The sequence below is a fragment of the Aplysia californica genome, unplaced genomic scaffold, assembly GCF_000002075.1.
Source record: "Aplysia californica isolate F4 #8 unplaced genomic scaffold, AplCal3.0 scaffold00650, whole genome shotgun sequence".
In the NCBI taxonomy this organism is placed as follows: domain Eukaryota; kingdom Metazoa; phylum Mollusca; class Gastropoda; order Aplysiida; family Aplysiidae; genus Aplysia; species Aplysia californica.
In genome coordinates this window covers 138,509-141,008 of record NW_004797920.1, presented here as the reverse complement: position 1 = coordinate 141,008, position 2,500 = coordinate 138,509, and the positions used below count along the sequence as shown (strand labels likewise).

Below are 2,500 nucleotides of genomic sequence, written 5' to 3'. Positions count from 1 at the left end.
GAACGCTATCAGGGTTGCTGGTGTGTAATGTATATTGTACAGCACGCAGAAATTGCTGCTGAGTGGCCATTAGCACTTTACAAATTAGATTTCTCCTTATTCTTGTTCATCTTGTTCTTCTTGTTCTTGTGCTTCATGTTCTTCGTGTTTTTCTTGTTCTTGTTCCTGTTCTCGTTCATGTTCTTGCTCTTGGTTTTGCTCTTCTTTTTGTTCTGTTTTTGCTCTTGTTTTTGTTCTTGTTCTTGCTCTCGTTTTTGTTCTTGTTCTTGTTCTTTCCCTCACTCTTATTCTTGGTTTTTTTTTCTTCTGCCATTATTTAAAACGTTTTATTTTTCGCATGATCAAGTCCTTAATCATGTCCTCACTTTCCTACTTCTATCAGGTACGACTACAACAACGACTACAACAACCACCACCACGACAACCACAACAACGACAACCACCCCTACAACAACCATCGGGTACATCGAAATTCAGGGTAAGTGACGAAAGCCTGCTTCATTTTCTCTCACTCACTCACTCACTCACTCACTCACTCACTCACTCACTCACTCACTCACTCACCTTACGCTATTTTATCCCTCCTCTTGAGCCTCTAGGGTGTCGAGGGGAGAAAGAGCTTTCTGTCTCTAGCAAACTGCCTGGCTTGGTGGGATGTTGTATGTTTTCAGGGCATCCTTCACACCCTCCAGAACTCCCGTGGTCTTCCTCTTGCCTTGTGCTCTGATGTTCTTTTGCAGTACGCTTTACTGGCAAGTTGGTGAGGTGTCATACGTGTAAGATTCCCAAACCTTTCCCCTTCTCATTATCAGCAGTACTACTAGCTGGGTACCCGTTCGATGAACGGACTCAAAAGAATCGATTGTCAATTCACTGTGAAACAGTGCGCACTGCTTGTGAACAGAAGCCTCACTTGTTTACAATGGTGTCTTAGAAGACGGACTTTCCCAAGGTTAGATCTAAACGAAACTAATGAAAAACTGAAAATTAAAACTCAGTGACATCAGACTCCTTAATACAACTATGCATCCTTTAACTGATTCTGAACCACCATTAATTTTTCAGATTCGAAAGCTGTGTGGTTTGGATGTTTTAGGCAGCCAAAGTGACGAACTTTCACAAATAATATATAAGTAAATATATGTATAGATTACTAGTACATCTTGCAGCTGTTTTAATCCTATCCGTATGCCCTGGGGTAATTTTTGTACCCCCGGGGTTGTATTCTTCACATTTAAATATACTTCTAGTGGGAAGATCTCTTAGAAACGTTCAGCATTTCTCAAAAAACATTTTTGCAGACTGATATGTAACGCGTAAGGAATGGAATAACGAGTAGATTTCCTCTTTGGAAAGTGGTGGCACAGAGTTCCCCACGTCGTATGGATACGATAGTAAAACACGATGTACGGAGAGAGTTAACTCTTTAAGACCAGAGTTTTTTTCCATCGTGTCCCAGGGTTCTTTTTTTTACAGTCACCTAAACCTAGTGCACTATCTCTCATTATAACCCCAAAAGCTTGCCTCCAACTACTTCTAAAGAGCGGAAACAAAGGCTTAGTGATTACTAAAAACTTGATTTGTGAATAGTTCCGAAAAACAAGCAAAAACGAGCACTACATAAAACGAGACAGTTGCCACAAGTACCGAACGCTCCCATCGTCCAATGGGGTTCAAAGAGTATACGTCATCAGTTACTCACCCACTACGTGACCTTTCCCCAGACCCAGCCTGTCAGGACAAAGACCCCGACTGCATTGCGCTGCTCAAGATTCACTTCTGCGGAGACACGGCGCTTGTCTCCAGGTTGTGCCAGCGGTCATGTGACCTTTGCCCCAAAAGTAAGTCATACGACGTACCCTCTTTAACCATTCCAGCCCCCTTGCTTCAGGTCTGAAGCATATTGGGATTGGTAATGATAATAATAATAATAATAATAGTAATCTTATTATATTGGAGCTAAACCCGTTTGTGGGGTCAGTATACATTTTTGACACTGGTGCCCATAAAATCTACAAAAATACGATTCAGTTAAGAATTCTCACAAAGGGTCACGTGGACATATTTTTAACGTTCGGAAACTACCTTTTGATTTTCAGGATTGGTGGTTTTTCCTGCAAATTGTAGCTCTCAGATGTTTTCACTCTGCCCTTAGCCATTTCATATTTTACTGGGAACTACTTCCGTTTTGAAACGTGCCTCTTCATTTGTTTCCAGATCTAGTATCTCGATACTCAACTCAGTTTAGATGTGTGCTTCACAGTGTCGATGAATACTTCAGGACAAAGTTCATTGTATTGACCTTTTCTAGATATATTTGGTGTAGTCATTTCCCCAGCACGTTGAGTTCGTTTAGACCCACAACATTGGCGCTCATATGACCTTATGCAGTTGCGAGCGCCGTAAAACCCTCTACTATAAACAAAATAAAGACCCACAAAATGGTTATTTCGCTGTATGGACGTTTTCAAAATTTGGCGCGTAGAAAAGTTTGGACGGG

General features: G+C 41.3%; 1 protein-coding gene across 1 annotated transcript in view; it reads left to right on the top strand.

Annotated features, from left to right (window-relative positions):
- LOC101858810 (zinc metalloproteinase nas-14-like) overlaps nt 1-2,500 on the top strand; it is a 14,504-nt gene that overhangs the window by 7,776 nt on the left and 4,228 nt on the right. Inside the window, exons 5-6 of the mRNA XM_013087873.2 lie at nt 383-478; nt 1,725-1,841. Coding sequence (XP_012943327.1) covers nt 383-478; nt 1,725-1,841 — 213 coding nt within the window. The remainder of the gene's footprint in view (nt 1-382; nt 479-1,724; nt 1,842-2,500) is intronic.